Source organism: Paracoccidioides brasiliensis (assembly GCF_000150735.1).
Source record: "Paracoccidioides brasiliensis Pb18 unplaced genomic scaffold supercont2.5, whole genome shotgun sequence".
NCBI lineage: Eukaryota > Fungi > Ascomycota > Eurotiomycetes > Onygenales > Ajellomycetaceae > Paracoccidioides > Paracoccidioides brasiliensis.
The window spans coordinates 685,830-706,031 of record NW_011371362.1 but is presented as its reverse complement, the minus strand read 5'-3'; the positions used below and the strand labels follow the sequence as shown (position 1 = coordinate 706,031).

Here is a 20,202-nt window from a genome sequence, read left to right as displayed (position 1 = left end):
CGGGGGTGTGTGGGTGGAGAGAGACAGAAAATGGGAGATGGAAGAAGACCTGTTTGTCCTGTGTTTTCCAGGATACAGATGGAGTGAAAAAGCGAGGGAGTTAAAAAGGTGTTTTTTTGGATGTGTTTTGACGGAAAGAAAAAAGGAAGTATCTAGGAGTAAGAGTAAGGAAAAGGGTAAGGAAAAGAGTTAAGGGTAAAGAAGGGTAAGAGTAATAACAGAACAAGCAGAGAGTCGGAGTGTTTTGGTGAGGAAATCGTCAGGTTTTTATTTCGGGATTTCCGGTTTTTTTCCAAGCAGTCCAGAAACAGCCCAGCGATAGCCCGGTGATGGCCCAGTGATAGCCCCAGTGATAGCCCAGTGATAGCCCCAGTGATAGCCCAGTTGACAGCCCAAGTGCAAGGCCCAGAAACAGTTCAGCTCGCGTTTTTATCTGCCTTGTTCTCGGCGTATCTTTTGTCATTACACAGTATTTGTCAGTCCAGCCCTTGGGTGAGCCGATACGGGATTAGGCGGGTTCTGGCTGAGTTTTGGCTTGGGTTTGGGCTGGGTTTGGCTGGGTTTTGGGTTTCTGTACCCCGCCGTACTCATCACTTACATACTGTATACATACCATACCGCGCATGCATACGGTAAGGAGGGAATAAAAACGGGCTGATACATATACGACAGCAGAACACCAGTAATTAATAATAATAATATTCAGAGCATGGATCTTCGCTTACTCTTTAGTAACTAACTCTAAGGTAATACCATAGTTACAGGATAGATGCATTCTCTGCTCCAGGGCAATCACTATGGATATCTCTTGTAGGGAGATGTTCGCAGATGAACTCAGGGAACTACTTGCGGAGAAGGGATTGTCGTCGTCCTGCTATTATTACTAGTTGACAAAATTCCCGCGGCCCAAAATTATAATAAATAACTAAAACTACACGGATGAACTCTCGGTCCGACTCTTCGACACAAAACACTCGTCACAACTTTCTAAATGCAGAGAACCTTCAGAGAGAGCGCCCTTCAGCTGATTACAAATCCTATTGTTTGAGGCCCCCCCGTCAGATTTTTCATCTATGTCATATATATATGTATATTTGTAGGTTCATACGTCAAGCTGAAGGGGCAATACCCATCCCGCGTCCCTGTATGCCGCAATTTAACCAAAATGCATACCTGTTAGCATACGTTCAACTTCTTCGTAAGACCATGCATGAAGTATGCAAGGAACTCATAAATCGAGTTACTCAAAGGCCGGCAAGCTGAGCGGGTGTACAGAGCAGTACTTCACCTCATTAACCCAACACCCGTGGATCGTTCACGTCTTGTTCCACCCCCCCCGGGAGAAACAATTCTGATATCATGTGACCGCGATGACCTCGTTTCCCAAGTCGGGGATTTTTCAACCTCTTCCTTCAAACCCAACAGCCAGCATGGAGAATTTATGTTACATGCCTTCATATCAATGATATCCTAATCCATCATACACTCCTTCCGAAGCTTCCAGCTTTGATAGATATATTGTTAATTGACAAATCTCAAGCAAGATGATGAACTTGGGATCAATCGATTGTTCTGCGGACTTGGGGAAAGCTTATGGCTCGGTGCAGGCAACCTAGAGCCTGCCTGGCCTGGGGCGGGTAGGTGGACCTTTATAGCTTTCGAAAAAGGATCAATCCTGTTGATGTTCGAAGAGCCTTGTGGGGTTTAATTGGGTTTAATTCCTGTGACTGGCTATTTCACGGAGACACCGTCGCACTCCTTTTAATCATGACTGTTGGAAATACACGTTCGGGTGATCGCGTCGTCCACCCTCCCGATATGCACTTTGCTGCAACCCTTCGGAAATCATTTTTATCTTCCGATTCTCACATGTGGGTTACATCTTCAGAGCTTGCGAGTACTGGAGAGAAGTTTTCTCTGGAGGCATTTCTGGGAGTGACAACGCACCTTCTGGCAAATCCCAATCTAAACAGCAGCCATGTTTTCCGAGCTGATATATTATACGACAGCGCCGGTGTGATGAAGATCCCTGGCGACGAGGAAACCGACTACTGTGGCGCCGTCGAAAAGACAAATGAGGATCAGCCAAACACCACCAGGCCAGCGCCCATGCCGGCGGAGTCATTTCCTAACCTCCATCTTAAGAGAACCATCATACGGCGGTTCATCCCCAGAAAACACATAGATCATCCAATAAATCAAACTTGTCATATGTATGAAGAAGATGTGAACCATGCAGATGTATCAGATGGTTCCCGCGAGGACCAGCAACGGTGCCTCTTCATTTTCACACCTCATGTCCGCTCAGAAGATGAGATTCCATATTACCATCCATCAGTACGGGCATTAGCTCTGTCGTACGATCTGAATGATCCACTGAAAGACGGCAAAAATTGTACAGGAACTCTATCTATCCATTTTTCACCCTTCTCTGCTGAATTCACGCAATTCATTCCATACCGTCTACAGCGAACGTTGCTGGCCCTCCTGTCAACTCAGCTGCGCCTCGCAAGAAAACCACTTGATGCATCTGCGGCAATCACTAGATCTGGAAGTATGACGCCAAAGGACAACATCATTCGGCAGCATGTCTTTCAAAATACCTACTCGCGGCTGAAGAAAACATATGCTGCTTTCTTGGTGAATAACTGGGTTGAAACTACTGAACCTTCAAAACATGTTTTTGAAGATATTGCAATCGCCGCCTTTCTGATCGAGCTGTGGAAGAAAATGTATAGATTGCCGATTTCAACGACAATATCGACAGCAGCGGCAACAGCAAAATTCAATCTCAACGGGGTGAAGGACGACCTTCCCCCATTTCCGGGATTTGTTGATATGGCATGTGGAAATGGAGTGTTGACTTATATATTACTTTCAGAAAGGTATGACGGATGGGGATTCGATGCTCGTCGGAGAAAGTCGTGGTCTATATTTCCACCCTCGATTCAAGAGCGGCTTAAGCAAATGATTTGTATTCCCAGGCCGTTCATGGAAGTTCTTGAGCGTTCGAAAGACTCCAGCAATATACCCTTCCTGGAGACTGCATATTTAGTGCTGCACAGTGGCATTTTCAATAAGGATACGTTTATAATTTCCAACCATGCCGACGAACTGACTTTGTGGACACCCCTCCTGGGTGCTCTCCCGGATTCCACCTCTCCGTTGCCATTTCTGGTGATACCCTGTTGTTCACATGCCATTTCTGGAGTGCGCTGTCGACATCCGCCCCAAAAATCAGCTTCTAAGAGAGCCCGGGCAAAAAGTATTACCACGGCGGAATCTACTCTATCAGATATCAACAACATCAATAATACTAATGCCAATGCCAATGCCAATACAAAACTCAACCAGCTGCAACGCAAATCATCAACACAAGAAAAGGAAGAGACACCAGCAGCAGCAGCAGCAGCGTCAGCATCGACAGCAGTAGAGCAAAACCTGCAACCTTCCTCCGGCGATCTCAAAGCCCTACGCGCCCTAAAGCTCGAGGAGCACACGAACCTGGCCTGCCAAAACTCCGCGTACGCGTCTCTCACTGCAAAAGTCATCCAGGTAGCCGCAGAAGTGGGCTATGGCTCTGATATCGACAAGACGCTGCTTCGAATACCCAGTACGAGGAATATTGGTATTGTTGGCGGTGTGAAGAGGGTAATGTTGAGGAAGGGACGGGAAGGGGCAGATATGAAAACGGCGGCGGATTTGGTAGCGGATGTTGTGGAGAGGGAGTGTAGGAGGGATGGTGGAGTGAAGGCTGCGGCGAAGCTGTGGGTTGAGAGGGCGTTGGACTTGCAGGAAAAGCACGGGCGGGGGAAGTGGAAGGGGGGAGATGAACATAGGCATTGATTGACACTGGTGTAACTGCATTTTCGAAACCGAGAGCTGCTTATTGTCTATAAGTGGGTTTCCTCCGTGTATGTGGAATTGTTTCAAGACCTGTTACAAGACTTACGGATTAAATAACAGAAATGGTATTTAAATTAACTGCAAGTATGCTCATTGAGTGCATGTTCGTATATGTACATCCAATCATGTCCAGGGATATCAAAAACATCAAAACGGCTAAAGCACCGGCAAAAATACCGTACTCAAGAAACTGAAACAAAAAATCCCCAAACACTTCATCTGACCTAAAAGGTCCATTCAAAAAAAAAAAAAAAAAAAAAAAAAAAAAAACTCCGTTCATCATTACATATGTATTACACATCCACACAATCCTCACCTCTCAACATCAACGCCTCCCTTGCCGCTATCTACATCCTTTCCCTTTCCCTTCCCCTTCCCCTTGCTGCTGTTCCTCAACCCATCCTTCATCCGTAACACACACTTCCCAAAATCAATCTTCTCGTAGTCCTTCGGCACATACTCCCCACAAACGATACACAAAACCTTCATTCCCCTCTTATACACAAGCCCACTCAGCAACTTAGGAGTTATGAGGAAATATTGCCCCCCACCCCCCTCACCACCAGAGGCACACGCAATATCAACCATCCGCTCATGTACCATCCTCTCATTCCTCGGATCCATGCCCTGGTTGATCTCATCGACCACTCGGAACGGCGAGGAGGACAGAGATTGTAGAGCCATGAGGTAGAAGATCGTGCTAACAGCCCGTTCACCACCGGACTGTCTGTGAGAGTCTAGGACGGAGAGGCTTTCATGCTCGCGAAATTTCACCTGGATACGAATGGCCCACCGGTCGAAATCGCTTGTGCTATTGTTATGATTGTCACCGCTATCAGCCTGGGTGGAGGTGGAGGCAGAATCGCCGTATTCAGGGATCACATCCTCCGCTTTATCTATGCTCACTTGCCCCGCACAGCCAATGCGAGCGAAGGAATCGGAGAAGGCGTCGCTGATTTTTTGAACGAGCTCTTCAAGCTTCGGCTCCCATTTAGCTCGAATTTCTGCAATTGCTGCATCAAGTTCATCGAGGTTTTTCTGGAAGTCGGAAAGGTGGGACTTGAGCTTCTCAATGCGCTGCTGGCGCATTTCGAACTCCTTGATCACATTGCTATTGTCTTCACCAGTTAGTTCGAGGGCGGCTTTTTCAGAGTCGATCTCAGCTTCAAGCTGCTCAATGGTGAGATTTTTGGTAGCGTCAATGAGCTCTCTCATTTCGGGATTTTGCAGCTCTGGGTCATTGTTGACTATGTTAGCAAATGCTTGGAAATCCTCCTGGCACTCGTTAAATCGTGTAGTTGCCGCCGTAAACTCTTCGATGGCTTGTGCAAGTTCCGCCTTTTTATTGTTGAGGATACGGTTCACTTCCGTGTTTCTCTCCTTGAGCGTATCAAGGTCGGATACGGCCTCAAGGAGATTAACCTCCGCCAAAGCAAGATCTTCTATCAAGTACTGGAATTCATTGACACAAGTCTGCGGAAGGTTTAGTATTGGAAAGTGACTCCCGCTCATCGGGGGAAGACTTACAGCATATTCAAGAGCTATCGAGGCCTTTTCAAGGGAAACTTGATCTTGTTTATTGCGAAGCGCTTCAACTCTCTTTTTCACCGCATCCATTGCAATTTCCGACGCGTGCGCCTTTCCCTGCAGCTGTGCTAGACTGGGAGTCAGTAAAAGAAATAAAGCAGGTATGAGATAACGTACCCATTTTTGTAGGCAAAGCTTTAAAATTCATCAGGGCAGTCTGTTTAGTTGCCTTTTCCTGCTCCAATTCAACCTGTGGGTGGAGTTTTAGCAAAAGCCCATCTCTGACAGGCAATACAAACTATTGGGAACGAACCTTCTCTCTCTGCGCCTTTTGATATTGTCCTTTAAAATTTTCAAGACTCTCTCTTTGTTCGTCAAGGATCCCCTGAAGCGTATCAAACTCCTTTTTCAATTCCTGGATATTATTTTCAATGCTGCTTCTGGCGGAAACATCAACTGGCTGGGATGTCCAGTGTCGGGCAGGTCGAAGTTGCCGAACTCGAGTCGATATGGCGCTCGGCCCATATTCACGTCTACGGACAACCTGATAGGACTGGCTTCCAGTCACCCAACTGCTGATCGGGCTGTTTATCAACCTCGTGTATTCTTCGTCTGTAATATCTCGACGAGCTATGGGCGTCTGATGCAACCTGTTTTCGCTGCAGAGCATAGCCACGACTGGCTCAGGTCCAGTCAATAAATCTCGGGCCCAGCTGTCGAATCCCAAGGACCGAAGTTCCTCGTCCGTTATTGGAGACCGAAGATCTGATAGGGTTATCGATGATACCTTGAGAGAGATATCATGAAGCTTCAATTCGGAATAGAGTACTCGCTGTAGAATCCTAAAGTCATTTCGGCACTGCGCCGTGAAGGTCAAAAAGTCATTCCTCTGTAATAGCGATTCTATGGCGTCCGCATATGTGGGATCTTTTATCGAGCATTCCACGAGTGGCGGACCAAAGACTTTCTTTTCGAACCTGGATTGATTCGCTTTTATCCATTCCCACGCTTTGGCAGTGTCTGCAGATAAAGACTTCAGTTTCTCTGCCTGGCGTCCACTCTCGGAGTCCAGGTTTTGAAGGCGTTCATATTCTTTCACAATTTTCCCCTTAATTATCTGATGATCCCGAAACGTGCTCTTTTTGGACTCCTGGATACTCCTCGATTTCTCTTCGATATCCCTAAGTTCTCGCACAGTATCCCGCTACGAAACATTAGCGGCCCTGGAAGAAAGAGGGTGAGAGGGAACTGACAAGAAAATGCTTACAATTTTATTTGTAAAGGCTGCAACATCGAATTCCACGGGTTCCTCCTCCATTTGTCGCTTGATTTTGTTGACTAAGTGAAGTGACTTTTTATAATTCTCCCGATGCGTGATCCCTGCCTTTTTCTCTGCTTCAATTTGCGCATCCAAATCTTTTATAGTATCCTGCACCTTGTCTAATTTTCCAACAATTGCAGCACTGAGTTCCTCCTTTTTAACCACCATGTCTCTTTTCTGGGCGACAACATCATGTAGCGCAAGAGAATAGTCCCTCTTCTCATTAACTGACTTGAGAGCCGGAGCTAGCTGGTTCTCCAATTCCATTTGCTCGTTATGAAGATCCCGTCGTTTTTGCCGTGCATCCTTGAGAGCTTGCCGGGCCTCCTGGAATTTTGGAATTGGCCTTGCTTTTTCTAGTAAGGCGATCTTTTTTTGTATCAGCGCCCTTTGTTGCATCCTCTCCACATCCACCCGTTGCAGTTCTTGCCGATTTTGCAAATTTGCCAACTGTTCTCGATCCTCAGCATTAGCAGCTAGCAACTTCTTCTGCTCGGCACGTAGCGTCTTCAAACTTTCATGCCATTCTATCATTTCAGGGCCAGCTGCTGCTCGCTGTGTAGAGTGTAATAAGTTAATTGGGGAAAGTGCAGCGAACTCAGCGACTTTGTCCTGAGGAAGGAATTGGCACAAATTGTCGATTTGGATGGAGAATGAGTGCGCAAGCTCAAGGACACGGGCCTTGGTTGAGGGTTTCCCGTTGAGAGTGAAGGTGCTTTTGTTGTCTCTCCTCACAATAGTCCTGCGGATAATCGGGTTCTGGCGATGGCCTGGCCCTTTAGCCAGCTCAATTTCAATAGTGGCCTCTTCGCAACCATGTTTAACAAATTCAGCAGGATCTTTAGCACGTCCTAAATGCTAGAATATCAGGGGTTATCAGCACACATTGGGAAATACCCTCTCTCACAGCAACAACATATTCGAACATAGAAATAGTAACCCCTGTCTCCTTACCTGTGGTCCCCATCCAAGACCCAAACAAATTGCACATACAAGGGTACTCTTCCCAGTTCCATTAGGTCCAATCACCATATTCAACCCTGGGCCAGGAAAGAATTCTGCGGAGGTATAAGTTACAAAATCTGTAAGCTTGACCCTCACAATCGACCCAGGACGATGCTTCGGACTAGATCCATCTCCGTCTCCAATTACTTGCGCGCTTGGTTGCCTACTACCAGCAGAATGTTTTGTGCGAGATCCGCGCTCGGTCTTGACGACGGACGGATAGAGAGTGTTCCTTGACCTTGTCACCTCCGCCGGATCAGCCCCATCATCACTATCGCTTTCTAGCGAACCACTCGTATCGTTTCCGCCATTTTCACTGTTGTCTGGTGCTGAAAGGCGAACGCGCTTGCTCCCATTTGATGCTTGGGAAAAGGGTGTGCCCTCTCGAGAAATATACGTCTCCCCCCTTTCATCGCTACTATCGTCGCGGTCAGATTCCAATTCATTGGCTCGCCGTCGCCGCTGCAGGATGGGTACGACAGAAGGCATGTCACTTTAGCCCACCGCGTGCGGCTTGAGCTGGTCTTTTGGTCTGTGGTTGGTGAGGCGGATCGAAGGTTGACGGTCGTCAAGTCTTGCAAGGGAACTGACTGACCGTCACGTATTCGCGACACAACCGCGTTCTGGGAAGAGATGCGCTAGCCTGTATTGGGGTAGATTGAAGTGTTAGTCAGCAAGATTATTATCTGGGTCGAAACTGCCAGTCCTGACCGCCGGACAGACCCCCTTTCTTCAATTCAAGAATGCAACAGTTGATAATATCATGAAACACCTTTTCGGGTTTATATGCGCTCAATGTCTATATATACAAATGGTGTTTTTCCATTCATGCACGATCTTTAATCCGAGATGATCAATCCAAAACTTGCCCTCACTAATTAATATTAGTCCCTTAAAAGAGCTACTTTTTTCGCTTTGTTTTTATTAGTGTTGCATCCAATCCTGTTGATGTGGAACCCCGCCTATTATTATAATTCATTTATTTTCCGCCCTCGACTCTTAGGTGTGTTTCTTTTTATTCTTAGTAGACTCTCTCAACCGTGATCAGGCCACTTTATTGTAGAAGACTATGCACTCCACTTTATTTCAATGAAACCATCAGAAACCATCAGAACAAGGGGTTCCTGCAGTAGTAAAACAATTCGTTCATGAATAGAAGTAGAAGGAGAGAAGAGAATATGGAAGACAGAGGGAAGGGTTGTTTCTCTACCCGTCCGGATAAAAAGAACATGAGGGAAAGGAATTACGCCAGTGTTCACCCTTTGGGACAGAAAAAAGGGAGAAGAAAAGGTGACATAAACCGGGGAAGAAAAAAAAAAAAAAAAAAAAAAAAAAAAAAAAGGGGTGGGGAATCTGTATGTTCAATCATGTCCATACTGTAAAAAAAGGAACCAGTGGGCGAAGAAGTATATATGAGATGAAAACTAAAAAATTGGGTGAGCATGAAGAAATCACAAACGCCAACGCCGTCACTCTAGGACCTGGATATAGGGGGAAAAAACATCACAGAAATAACATGGAATATGCCCACCACTCCATCTGATAGCTGCCCCCCACCGCGTACTCCCGTCATGTTTGACCTTTGTGAGGATGACATGATCCCCGATTCCGCGGAAGGAAAAAGAAACAACTCACTCTGTTCTCAGATCCCATTCGGCAGGAAAGCTTTCCAATCCCGACAGACCGGGTAAAACCTGGAATTATACGAATAACAATGATGCACATATAACCGATGAGTGCCTATTTGACAATAACACCTATTTCTTCCAAAAACCGTGGCCGAAACCAAAAATACACGTGCACTCAGCGGACAGGACAGGAGATAATTATACAAACACAAGGAAAGTTTCTTTGTCAGAAGTAATTCCCCTTAGGCACAGAGACGAATATAGTCACAAGGATAGCAGTGATAACCGCGGAGGCGATGGAAATGCGGAGGAGGATCATAAAGTGCATGCGACGAAGAACCGGGTCCTGAATTCTAGTATCTGGATCGAAGACCTTTTCGAAGAAATTGCGTCTCCGATATCTGGGTATCCAGGGCTCGTCTTCGTAGGAATTGCTTTCACCGGTGCTGTCGAAGGCCTTGGAGTCGACTCCTAACTTTTCTAGGGTATCTTCGTCTTCATCGGAGAAGAGTTCCCAGGGATGAAGATGGCGGCGGTTAAGGAAGAGAAAGAGCTGAACGAAACGAAATTGTAAGCTTTAATATGAGGAGTTGGAAACCAATCTCTTAATACGAATACCCAAAGATCCCTCCGTCTTTTCTAGTTGATATATCTAAAAGAACTTACAATGCAAGAACCGTTACACGACGTGAGAAATATAATCAAGCCAGGCAGGAGGACTAACGCCGACAACGCTCTCCAGGCCCTTGTGGCGGAGCTGAATATGGGCAGAAGACCAGCTATGAGACCTAAAAGCATTGTAGTAGAACTGAGAATGCGAGCAGCGAGGACACGATGGCGGTTGCAATTATTCAGCGTCCAGCGAATAAAATTGGGATGTGAATGGTGGCGAAGGGTCCATTCCACTTGGTCCACCACTTGCTTGAACGCTGATGGGTGCGTTGTGCACTCCATGGCTCCCATGAGATTTTCACGTTCCTTCGAAGTCAAGTTCAGCTGCCGACTGGCGCCATTAGCGATATATGTTGCGTAAATTTTGCTGATCTCTTTTCGGAAGGGCTGTGCGATGACTACTTGAAAAGCTGGTCAGATTTTCCTTCTTTCCCATGTCATATCAACTTGGATCAACTAGGGAACGGTTGTTACATTTTGATCTTGTCTCTTCAGCCGCCTGGGGTGCTTCGTTAGTCGTTTTTTTGGCAGCCTCGTTTGCAGAGTACTCTGCCCCCATCTCCTCCGCCGGTGGGCTTGAGCCACAATCGAGTCCATCCGTCACGGGTGGAGTTCTCAATGTGCGATCAGGGTCATCAGAGGTTGGAATACCGGTGCCGGGAGGCGCAGTGTAGGTGGATTGAGGTTCAGTAGTGACGGCTGTGACATCTGGGGACGGAGGTGTCTGGTCATTCGTGGTGGGTTGAACGGCATGAACGTCTGCCTTTGGGCTCTTTTTACCGGTCCACTCCGGAGAAAGTTGTCGTTGGCTTTCAGCAATCAAGTAGAAACGTCGAGCGTAGTCCCGATGCCATAGGAAGAACTGCAGGTTTTCGGCATTCCTCTCCACATATATCAAATAGTTCATGAAATCTCGAAGTGTACATGGCTAGTATGGCTTATTCGTCAGCTAAGAGCAATGCATTTTGGCCCTTTGGGAATTTATTTAGTGCGGCTAGTCGTCGCATGATTTTTGGAGCAACGATGATAGGGCGGACTAGCGCAGATGTATATACGAACAACAATATCAGAGTGTAGGTTATATGTTCATCGACTCACAGGACAGGTACAACCACCGATGACCATATCAAACGATAATCCATCTCGATTGAGCCACACATCGACATTTGCTCGTCTTGCCAATCGAGATCGATTGTCATTTTTGTGTGTTACTGGTGCCCTGGTTGGCGGCTCAGGCGCATGGCAGGGCTTGAAGAAACGAGACAGCATCCTGTCGGGAGAAAGGTGATGGAGAACAAAAGCACATAGGAAGAGGACGACACAACAGGTAACATGATATAATTTGATAAACGAGAACCCAGGCTCTGAGTTGATGAGAATATCAAGAGGGGTGTCAGTGAGCAGTTCGTGAGCACTTCAGTGAGCAGTGCTCAATCAAGCGACCCTTCCCCGGTCCAACGCAACGCGGGGGCGATCTGGAAGGATTATTCGGAGCGTCACGACATGGTAGCTAACTAAATGTGATACCTGCGCTGCTAAGAGTGAGTTGGTATGTGCATAGTTGGTCGTTATTAGGTACAACCATCCAGCATATTCCTTGAAGAGGGAGGCTAAAGAGCAAAAGACTCCGTCCCTAGGCCCCATCGAGTATCGCGATGTCGATGCTGCGCTGAGGGGAGCAGAAGCATCGAGCGAGAAACGATACCATTGACCATATCCACTTAAATACGGGGCAACATCTCTGCCACTACCAGTTAGCGTTCACGAGAAACGCCTCCCGCAGCGAAGAACTTTAGTTGATAGATAGGAGCAAATTTATGCTAGCACGGATCTAAATAGCTTAAGCAGCCAAGAATCTCCACAGATACCACCCACACGACGGAGAATGTAATAATTGTATTTCTTATCAGCGAATTGGCAAACGCGATCCGTGATCGGCTATGGGCCGGACAGTACATACAGCCCATTCCTAGTGGAAGGAAGAGTATGTGGTGCTAAGAGAGCAACCTTGGAATGCGGATATATCGCCAAATCGGAGTCTCCTTTCCCGTGCAGAAATTGTTCCGTTGTATGCTTTCCATTGACCATATTAGTTTCACCGTTGAAGAAGGGTAACTTAATGGCTCAGCGTTGTAGGACGCGACCGCCCTAGAGAAGAAACGAGTGTGGTTGAAAGCAGAGGGTCACGATGGTCGTTCTAGGGCGTTGCTAGAAGCAGCATTCGAAAAAATAAAGTAGATGTATCACACTCCAAGGCAGATTCAGCTTACTCCTGTCCTCCAATGAAATGTAGGTTACTGCTTCCAAGGTTCGCGCTGGAGGCCTTTAGGGAGACGGCCAAACCGTCCACTCCACCAGCCCCAGGGCTAGCAAATCGATAGACCAGACTAAACTAGATAGTCGTATATTCCATGGATCTCACACCCCAAGGTTTAGCACGCGGGTGACCGATACTCACAATATTATTCGAAGTTAACAAGCGGGTGACCAGGAGCGGCAGCAGATGACAGGGTAATCCACCACTTGGTGCTGAATGGAAGTCAGTCACTCGCAGCCATAAGATCCAGGATCCAACGGGGGAACAGCCCCAGGTAACTAGTTGCCGCGTGGTGCCTACGAAAGAGTGAATAATAAATAATGAATCTGTGATACAAGAAACGTCAGCAGTAGTAAAAAGCTTCCCGAAACCCAATTTGCGGAGACTGCGTAAGAGTCTACGAGGAACGGGGTGGCCGAATGGCATCTTTAGTTGCTGATTGGGTGTTCGCGGGAAGGCTCAAGATCGCGCCTCGTAGGTTACTTAGTACGCCACTACTCCATAGTTCTTCCATTGATAGACAGTAACTAACTAGCAGTGAAAATTCAGCAGCAACGACGTTTCGTAGAGCTTTCCATCTCTGCGTAGAAACAACAGGAATGCTTCGTTTCCGCGCTATAAACGCTGCCAGAGAGGTCACTCTGTATTTGAAATCCCGCGATACTTTCTGAACACCAGTCCGTTTTCAAAATCCAGGACTCCAGGTAAGCCTGCGAGGATCGGGGGGGGGCGGGGTACCAATCCCTCTGTTCCGAAAGTACCGGGATACGCTCAAGAGATTGAAGAGAAATGGTAGAAACCTCCGCGGGAATCAAGGGGTATTGCACGAAAGGGGAAATGGGGCACCTAAGCCCTACTTGGAAAATTGGCGAGGCGGATGTGACACTCCTTTGGAGGTCGAGCTCCTCTTGCATGGCCCGATGGAGGTTGCAACTTGCAACTAGCACGTTTTAAAACTGAACATGCTTGCCAAACCTAGGGTTTCTAGACTCCCCAGCGCTGTTTAGCTGAAGAGGTCGTCAAGGCAGCCCTGACGGGAGGAAATTTGGTCAGTTTCGCCATGGTGATGCTGAGCATTTGGCTGATAGGTGCCAAGATTAATATAAATGTGATTTTCCAGCCATCGTAGTTATTTTTTAGCAGCGGACAGGGAAGAGGGTTTGAATTGTCAGGAACCCGCAGTGTGGCACGCGTAGCAAACATGTCAGATAAACTATGCTGTCTACAGCGTGAATACGCAGGACTATAGGTGGCCACAGTTCAGCGTTCAGAATTCAGCATTCAGCATTCAGCATTTAGTGTTCACATTCAGCGTTCAGTGTTCAGCATTCAATGTTCAGATTTAGTGTTCACATTCAGCGTTCAGTGTTCAGCATTCAGCATTCAGTGTTCAGCATTCAGTGTTCAGTGTTCAGTGTTCAGCATTCAGTGTTCAGCATTCAGTGTTTAGCATTCAGTGTTCAGCATTCAGCGTTCAACTGTCCACTTCACTTTTAGTCTGAAGCTTGGACTGCAGTCTAGAGTTGGTTTCACCCTACAAAGCTCCACAAGACAATCCTTAGCAGGTTTGATATATTTCACATTTAGCACAGATGGGATTGTGTGATTTTCTGGGTCCTCCCTTCTCCTGTGTCCACAGCACAAGAGACTGGAGAGAGGGATACCTAAACAGTAACTGGTCTTGCTATAACTAACTAGTTATAGAGAGAGACCTGGACGCCAAGACTCGCTGTACCGTTGTGGCAATCAGAGAAGGATGGCAAGATCACATGTTCCATCGATGTCTTGAAAACGTTGCTTGGGGCCTGCCTGGCATCAGATGGACCCAAACGTCATGAACAACGTACGTCGGTCATTCTTCATGAGAGATGCACTGATGTCATGCTTCTCACTACCTGCAAGCTGGATTATTCGCCGTATTAACTTTCTGGTAGTTATCCTAAGTTGGTTGTCGCCCTTCGGGCTGCTTTGATCGTCAATACAACTACTCTGACCTGGATAGATGGATCCTAGTCGCGAGAATCCTCGCGTCTCGGAAGGGAACATCGATACAACACATGCACTCCGCCATGCCTAGAGCTGGCTCTGATACACAAGCTCTGTCTAAAAGGAAGGCCGACCCTGATGACGCTGACGATGATTGGGATATTGAGGAGCATACCTCTTTATCACCCAGCAGGACTCTTCTTCCGCGGCCAGTGGCTTCCCTTGTGACACTATTTGCCCAGTCGACATCTCTATCTCTTCGTGTCGGGACATTCCTAGGCAGATTTACTATCGATAGTGCAAGAGCTACAACTCTCACCGGCCTGGCACTGAGCAGGGCTGTTGTCGAAAAGATCCTGCTAAAAGCTGGAAGGGATGTGGCATTGCAGGGCACCGAGTATGGAAGGGCGGAGGCCGAATCGCTGTTGGAGCGCAGTGTATGTGTTCCGTTGTCTTCTTTATTTTCTCTGAAGATGTTTGACTGCTAGCTAATCCACCCTCCCCATATATATAATATATATAGTTGGCAACATTGCACTTGACTATAACGTCAGCGTCATTCTTTGCCTCTGCCGGTTTCCACTTGTCTTCAGTGACCTTATCTTCGTTTTCCGATTTCTCTCAGAATCTTCTTTCCACGCTGGATGCCATTCTGGGATCGTCTGAGTCGTCTCGTGCAATTGCAGCTATTGTCACTCTTATCATAAGAGAATTTCGCAGCAAGGACACTGAGTATGGTAGAGAGAGAGCTGGCGTATCTGATCTGCTGGTTGGTTCTATCGGCTTCCTCTTACTGCAGCGCTGGGGTCGACGAACCACTGAGAGGGAAATGCGGGAGAGTGGAAAGGAGGAAACGGTTTGGGATGTAGTGATTCTGGACAACGGGTTGAGAGCGGATGTGGTAGGGACCCAACACACGGATTACCCTGAAGATCTCGACACAGGGCCGGCCAGTGCCACTACGCGCCCAGCATCTTTCGTAATACCAAACGAGGCTGACGGGACTGAGCTTTTCGGAACAATGGAATATGACGCATCTGTCAGTCGACACACTCTGGGCACCCTTTTCCCCCACGTTTCACTCCCCGCAGATCAGCAGCACGAACTTTCTGAGGAGGAAATTCGAATATACATTATGAACCAGCTACCAGAAGGCGCCAGAGCTTCCATAAAAACCGATACGATAACGTCCAGAACCATTACGGTTGACTTTTATGATCACGACGTTGTTGATATATCTCCCCCGCCTGGTACTGCAATGGTAGCAGAAAGGTTTCACCATCTTCTGGACGCTGAATCAGGAGATAATTCAAACAACTGTGTAAGTCACTTGCCTAAGCATACGGTTGTATTTCGAACCTCCTCAAACCACACGGAAAGCGCAGAACTACGCCGAGAGGGGCCGAATGGTCCGCCACATACTCCAGACCAAGACGGCAACACGCGACCTCCGTTGCAAGATACGCGGGAATTGAGCAAATCCGATGATCTAATGGCTGATGCGGGGCCAACTTTTACCGATAATTTGCCTGTATCGGATCCTTCCGTAGAGATAACGGGTGATAGCCGATCCTCTCGAAGGGCCCAAGCCATTCCCACAAGCGACTCTGAAGTGCAGAAAGGAACTCGTGTGAAATGTCCATTCTCTAAGTTTACCCAGAAGGTAATATCTCCCACGGATGATAAAGTGAGCAATAAAATGCCGCCGTTGCAAAGGATTTCCAGGGGTTTAGCCTCCCGTGGGGGAGAGGACAGTCAATCAGACAAGGAAAATATTGCCCCGCCAAATACCCCGAAAAACCATTTATTGAAAATACCATCTGGCAGACCCAACATCAGCGAAACTCTGCATTCCGTTGGGCCAAAGCTAAAACATTCGAGTTCAACTGACAAGACTTTGCCTCGTATGCCATCGAGACATGATTCTTCAAACCAGAAACGAAATTCTGGCAATTCTACACATCCAAACACCTCTCGGGTTAAAAGCTCTTCAAGGCCAAGTTATTTCTCGGTTCGAGGAAAGAGCGTCGAATCTTTTGTCGCGCAGACTGATACATACTCCCGCCGCCCTTTAGATTCAAGACCTAGCTCTCCCACTATTGCAAGGAATCACGTTCGTAGCAACAGCGTCCTCTCCAGGACGAGGTCAGAAAAAGATATATCTACCCTACTTAACGATGATGATGCCTGCCCTCGAACTCCAACAGCTCATCGTAGAGGATCTATCATATCCCTGGCACCGAGTACATATTCCATTGCTGACGCCGGATCAGAAACTTCTCTGGTGCTTGCCCCTCGACCGGCAAAAAGTGTATACGAAGATCAAGCCACGATTCGGGCCCTTAAGCGTGACGGGAGGGTTCCCGGAATGTTCCCTGACGACCACATTGTGAAAAATATCCAGAGATTTTGCCGCTTCTCATCTGCATCGTATGGTTCGAACTTCCTCCGCATAATGGGTATCGGAGAAGTCAAACATACATGGCAGAAGAACAAAGATATTTATGATGATAATCATGAGCACCGTTCATTTTCGAAACATACTGGACTCCCAGCGTCAACTATACTGCTTTCATCCTTCGTCGACCCTGCTGGTGGCTCGAATTCAGCTGGTGAAACAGCTGAAGGGTTCCCCTTGGTCCACTATCTATCCCTAGATCATGCCTCCAAAGCCGTTGTCCTGACGCTTAGAGGAACGTGGGGATTTGAAGATATTTTGACAGACATGACATGTGATTATGACGACCTCTACTGGTTGGGAAAGACATGGCAGGTTCACAAAGGAATGCATGCGTCAGCAAGGCGGCTCCTCGAAGGAGGTGGGAGGCGTGTCATGGTGACCATGCGAGCCGCATTAGAGGAGTTCCCAGAGTATGGTGTCATTTTCTGCGGCCATTCCTTAGGCGGGGGGGTCGCTGCTCTCCTCGCAACCCTAGTGTCGAAGCCAAAAGATCCCGACAAACCTGGTCCTTCCTTCGTAACTGCATCAGATCCTTCACTAGACATGTCCATGGTATCCTCCAGCAGCACGCAAATCGAAAAGCATCCGAACCAACTCTTTCTCCCCTCAGGACGACCAATACACGTCTACGCCTTCGGCCCACCCGCCGTAATGTGCCCGTCCCTCCGCCGTGCCACAAGAGGTCTAATCACAACAGTCGTCAACGGCCAAGACATCGTCCCCACATTATCCCTCGGCGTCCTCCACGACTTCCACGCCGTCTCCATGGCGTTCAAAAGCGACATGTCCGACGCCAAGTCTCATGTCCGCTCACGCGTCTGGGAAAGCATCACTGCGCGTCTTATGAACGGGTTCTGCGTAAATAGGCCGCCACTATTCATACATGCAGGCGATAGAGTCGGCGAGGATTCCTGGGCCTGGACCACGCTGAAATCCCTGCGAGAGAACCTGGTTGCGCCAAAGCTACTACCCCCTGGCGAAGTTTTTGTCGTCGAAACGATGCGCGTTTTGCAGCGCGATTCATTTACACTGGATCCCTATAGCAGCACTGATGGGTCGCCACGCCTGGGCCGACCTGCAACTCGTGTGCAGCTAAAATTCATCCGCGATGTGGAAACGCGGTTCCGTGAAGTCAGATTTGGGTCCGGGATGTTGGGAGATCATAGTCCCGGTAGGTATGAAGCTAATCTGGGAGTCTTGGCGAGGGGGGTTTTAGAGAATTGAGTTTTATCGTTATTTTGTCATTATTTGGATTCCTCGGGCTTTTATTCTTCAATTTTCTGGGTAGACTGGCCATTTTATATTCATATCCCCTTTCGTTTTGCGTTCATCTTTAGGATTTCCTGCATTTCGGATGACTGGTATCCCTGATCGACAAGTTCGTGTTGGAGTGTTAGTTTTACTTTTTTGTTGTCGATATTCCGATACTCTCTCTTTGTTTGTCCGTTCTTCTTTTCCCTCCCAGGAATCCTTAACGTCCATATTTTCATTTGCGTTCGAAACGATTCCTCAAATTTTGACATCAGCGGTATGGGAATCTGGAGAGCTTGCCAATGCTCACTGGAACTGATTATTTGTCATGGTGGATAATAATTTGCATTTTGGCTGATAAACGGGTTTTGGCTGGATGTCTCGGTACGGCTTGAATTATATCTAGATGGAGGTAGCGATAACCTATTTAGGCATATAGATTTACATAGGCAAGCTAATTTGATCCATGGCAAAAGCCAAGTTCGACTCCGAATTTAAACAAGATTTGATGCTTTAATGATTAAATCAGATCATTGATTTATTCCCAAATCAGTTCGAAGCTACGAGACCAATGATAATCCCATAGCACGCTGTCCTTTTCCATGATTCGCAGGCCATCGCTCACTCAACATCTCCTCTTCATCAAACAAGCGTTCAGGCTCGTATACATGAGAACAGTCCTGATGGATAGTTGCTCGCCTGCTCACCACTCCCTGCAGAGCCCAGATAGATCATGGTCCCTCTGTCATACCATACCAGCCCCAGGCAGCAATTAACACCCCTGAAGTAACCCGGAAAACAGCCCTAACAGGCACTCCTTCACGCCAGCACACATATCCATCCACCAGACCGACATATCCGAGGGTTATCAGGATGGTATCGAATTCCGCGAGTTTTCCTTGAGAGTAAAATGCCCATAGCGCAAGTCCGATTGCACTGATGCGTGCTGATGCTGTCAGCATCACTGATTGCGCTGGTTTGGAGACGGCAATACGTTGCGGAAGGCCAAATTCTTTGATCGCATACTCGGCATTATAGAATGGGATCAGGCCACCGAATGTCATGGCAGCAGCAACAAGGAGGGGTGGAATATGTCGAGGGGTAAAGTGAGCAAACATTATGTCTGTCTCCTTGTTTGCTAATGGAGAAATAAGAAGTCGAGGAGAGGGACTATGCTTCGAATTAAATTTGTTGGTTCTTGTCAACAGAAATATATACGTAACTGCCAGTTGATGTTTGAGGTTCCCGAGCAGAATGAGATGAGCAGTGGATGGTAACTAGCTCCGAGCTGAATGAAAGAATCTAAAATCTGACTTTGAACCGTCAACACCGAACACCGCAACGGATTCACGTAAGGGCGCCCATACCTGTATTGCGATCACCCACATACCCGTATAACCCATGTTGGGATTCTTAAGGAGTTAGGGCTAGGTCTTAGCAGCCGTTAAGGGATTAGGTTAATATCCTGCATTAACTTAAGTGACGCTCTAATATTCCATTCAACTTTTGCGAAACAAACAAAAGAATAAAAAGATATATTTGCTTGATAAATGCGTCGATAGTCAGACATCATAGAAATGTGCAAATTAATACAACCGAGATCCGTCTCTGAGCGCTGTGATATTCCACCGACAGGCGATGCCGGCAAAAATGAGCCCCTTACATTGCTGGATCAGGTTGGCAATTAATCCAAGATAAACAACACAGGTACATTTCATTAATATATCTCCTCAGGGCAATCAAACGAGTAGAAAACGGTTGATGATTTTCAACTTTTTCATCACTAGTCCAACCGGACAAATGATATGGCAATCCAAATGCCAGTCGTTTCCCTCCCGAATTGTATTTTTAATTTATTTTTTTTCTACCTTGGTTGTGTTGCGTTGCGCATGGGTCCATCTCAAGTCGACACCTCCTACCATACTATAATTGGCAACCGCTGGTTCACAGTCCTAGAGCTTAGAGCTCAGGAAAGGCTTTATATTTGCAGACACAATGAACGAATCCGGCCCATAAACCAAAATCCCAACCGGTTTCGCATATTGGTATATCTATCATCCGATACATGCAGCACATCAACAACGTCCTTTGTCCTGACCAGATGCTGAATGCAATTCGAGTCCGAAGG

General features: G+C 47.2%; 6 protein-coding genes across 6 annotated transcripts; 2 read left to right on the top strand and 4 right to left on the bottom strand.

Moving 5' to 3' along the window:
• Positions 1–1,767: 1,767 nt before the first annotated feature.
• Positions 1,768–3,846, top strand: PADG_04684 (tRNA (uracil) methyltransferase; the record flags this gene model as incomplete). Its single annotated transcript, XM_010762030.1, has 1 exon — positions 1,768–3,846. One exon carries the CDS (start codon positions 1,768–1,770, stop codon positions 3,844–3,846), a length of 2,079 nt encoding a protein of 692 aa, XP_010760332.1.
• Positions 3,847–4,218: 372 nt separating this feature from the next.
• On the bottom strand, positions 4,219–8,248 carry PADG_04683 (DNA repair ATPase SMC5; the record flags this gene model as incomplete). The annotated part of the gene is made up of 6 exons (XM_010761798.1): positions 4,219–5,379; positions 5,434–5,561; positions 5,611–5,683; positions 5,747–6,637; positions 6,701–7,612; positions 7,748–8,248. The coding sequence occupies 6 exons, from the start codon at positions 8,246–8,248 to the stop codon at positions 4,219–4,221; spliced, it is 3,666 nt and encodes a 1,221-aa protein (XP_010760100.1).
• Positions 8,249–9,613: 1,365 nt separating this feature from the next.
• PADG_04682 (uncharacterized protein) lies at positions 9,614–11,328 on the bottom strand (the record flags this gene model as incomplete). Its single annotated transcript, XM_010761797.1, has 4 exons — positions 9,614–9,940; positions 10,054–10,457; positions 10,534–10,987; positions 11,158–11,328. 4 exons carry the CDS (start codon positions 11,326–11,328, stop codon positions 9,614–9,616), a joined length of 1,356 nt encoding a protein of 451 aa, XP_010760099.1.
• Positions 11,329–14,445: 3,117 nt separating this feature from the next.
• PADG_04680 (uncharacterized protein) lies at positions 14,446–18,047 on the top strand (the record flags this gene model as incomplete). The annotated part of the gene is made up of 2 exons (XM_010761796.1): positions 14,446–14,799; positions 14,886–18,047. The coding sequence occupies 2 exons, from the start codon at positions 14,446–14,448 to the stop codon at positions 18,045–18,047; spliced, it is 3,516 nt and encodes a 1,171-aa protein (XP_010760098.1).
• An 80-nt stretch (positions 18,048–18,127) lies between these two features.
• Positions 18,128–18,346, bottom strand: PADG_11809 (uncharacterized protein; the record flags this gene model as incomplete). The annotated part of the gene is made up of 1 exon (XM_010762230.1): positions 18,128–18,346. One exon carries the CDS (start codon positions 18,344–18,346, stop codon positions 18,128–18,130), a length of 219 nt encoding a protein of 72 aa, XP_010760532.1.
• Positions 18,347–18,805: 459 nt separating this feature from the next.
• PADG_04679 (uncharacterized protein) lies at positions 18,806–19,192 on the bottom strand (the record flags this gene model as incomplete). Its single annotated transcript, XM_010761795.1, has 1 exon — positions 18,806–19,192. The coding sequence occupies one exon, from the start codon at positions 19,190–19,192 to the stop codon at positions 18,806–18,808; it is 387 nt and encodes a 128-aa protein (XP_010760097.1).
• Between the last annotated feature and the right edge of the window lie 1,010 nt (positions 19,193–20,202).